Here is a 2,378-nt window from a genome sequence, read left to right as displayed (position 1 = left end):
GACAGATGTATCTTATATTTATCTATAACTTCCATGTGTTTATAGGGCTAATGTCTTAGGGAGTTAAAATAGAAGATGCCTCTCAAAAGAAAAACTTGAGTTCTGACGTGAAAATTTCAGGTTTCTTTAAGAACTCTGGGTGTCATATGATACTTTTCTGGAATGCTTGGCTGGTCTTTGCTGGCCATCAAGCATTTTGCTAGTCTTTGCTAGCTATTCAAAGCTTCAATGGTCTTTGATGATTTTTACTTTGTAGAGAGACATGTGCCAATGATCTTCTTGTGGTATTGTGGCTGATTTTGGCTATTTCATACTACTGACACACACAGATTTAGCAGAACTTGAAATTTCTCTTGAATTAATCTCTGCTACTGATTCATGTTTCATATTTGCTATTTGACTGGATTGCAGGTTTACTGATAATGAAGAGTGTAATCACCACTAAGAACTACTTTTAAACAGGTCAAGAAAATGAAAAACCTAGTAGCCTTCTTTCTTCACTAGCTCTGGTTAGTAAGATAGAAGGGAGGTTCTAGTGTTCAAGAACCTTAAATAAAGTGGATTTAGAAAAATCTAAGCCTACAGAGTTCTGTTTAACACTTAAGGTATATAAAATTACAGATATCAATCTCATATCCCCACCTTTCTAGAGAACTCCCAGAAGAAAATGTTCCAAGGAAATCTTTCCGGAGTAACTGAATTCACTCTTGTTGGTTTAACAGACAAACCAGGGCTGCAGCTGCCCCTCTTCCTCCTGTTCCTAGGAATCTATGTGGTCACAGTTGTGGGGAATCTGAGCATGATCACCCTGATACTATTCAGTTCTCAACTACACACACCCATGTATTATTTCCTCAGCAGTCTGTCCTTCATTGATCTCTGCCAGTCCATTGTCATTATTCCCAAAATGTTGGTGAACTTTGTGACAGTGAAGAACATCTCCTACCCTGAATGCATGACACAGTTTTGCTTTTTTGCTACTTTTACTATTGCAGAGTGTCACATGTTAGCTGTAATGGCATATGACCGCTATGTTGCTATTTGTAAGCCCTTGCTTTACAATGCTGTAATGTCCTATCAAGTTTGTTCCTGGATGATATTTGGGGTATATATTATGGCTTTTATTGGTGCTATAACTCAAACAGTCTTGATGTTGAAATTGCATTTTTGTAAGACCAATGTAATAAATCATTACTTCTGTGATCTTTCCCCACTCCTGGAACTCTCTTGTTCTGATACTTTTATTAATGAAGTATTAGCCTTATGCATCAGTGTTTTCAATATCTTTATTCCAACTCTAAGTATTGTAAGCTCTTACATCTTCATCATTGCCAGCATCCTTCGGATTAAATCCACTGAAGGCAGGTCCAAAGCCTTCAGCACGTGCAGCTCACACATATCAGCAGTTGCTATCTTCTTTGGATCCCTTGCATTTATGTACCTGCAGCCATCATCAGTCAGCTCTATGGATCAAAGGAAAGTATCCTCTGTATTTTATACCATTGTTGTGCCCATGCTGAATCCTTTGATCTACAGCCTGAGGAATAAGGATGTCAAAGTTGCTCTAAATAAGTTCCTTGAAAGAATTTTTTCTTGTGAACAAAACTGATTTTTTTCTTTACAAAAATTCTTGTTAGAGGGCTGAGAAACAGTTCAGCCTGCTAAGTATGGCCACAACAAGTTTTGAGATAACTACTATTTATTGCTGTTTATTTTAAAGTCTCCAAGGGCAGGACAAGTTTTAGCCAATGGAACATATGAAGGACAACATCTATATGGGATATAGAGAACCATCTGCTTATCATAGCATGCAACCAACTAATCTGTTTGTCAAAACATCAAAGACTTCTCATAAGTGAGTCTCTCCTATGTATATAGAACAATTTTCCTTTTATGTTATCTTATGGAAGAGAATAAATACATTTAGCCAGCATTTTTGATTATCTCAATATTTTATTTAATTAGCCTTTTTAATGAAATATATTTCTAAGGTTTTCAGACATTGTGATATCCAAAAGAATAATTTTATTAAGAAGTAAACTATGCAAAATATTAGTAGTTTTTTTTTCTAAATGTCTAGAACTATATTAAAGGACATAGAGTTATATCTTGTGTGTTAACACAGCTCCTACTTCAGAAAAGAACTAGAGAGGATGAGACACACTCTGTTCAACAGGAATGAATTCAGTGTACACAAGCCTCTAAAGCAAACAAAGTAAGAAAAAGAATTTTTATGTTCAAATATTTCTAATATTGGATGGTATGCCTCCAGCACATAACCGACTATGGCAGATTAAGAAGTGCATTATCTTACTTTTGTATCAATATATAATATAAATTCAGATCTAGAAAGCAAAACTGGTAAAATTGTTTTCTGA

At 35.3% G+C, this 2,378-nt stretch overlaps 1 protein-coding gene across 1 annotated transcript; it reads left to right on the top strand.

The window, feature by feature from the left end:
- The first annotated feature begins 664 nt into the window (after window positions 1-664).
- LOC110288358 (olfactory receptor 150-like) lies at window positions 665-1,609 on the top strand. Its single transcript, XM_021154725.1, has one exon. It carries the CDS (start codon window positions 668-670, stop codon window positions 1,607-1,609), a length of 942 nt encoding a protein of 313 aa, XP_021010384.1. The 5' UTR covers window positions 665-667.
- The last annotated feature ends 769 nt before the right edge of the window (window positions 1,610-2,378 follow it).

This window comes from Mus caroli, unplaced genomic scaffold, assembly GCF_900094665.2.
Source record: "Mus caroli unplaced genomic scaffold, CAROLI_EIJ_v1.1 scaffold_10039_1, whole genome shotgun sequence".
NCBI classification, from domain to species: domain Eukaryota; kingdom Metazoa; phylum Chordata; class Mammalia; order Rodentia; family Muridae; genus Mus; species Mus caroli.
This window is presented reverse-complemented; position numbering and strand designations above follow the sequence as displayed.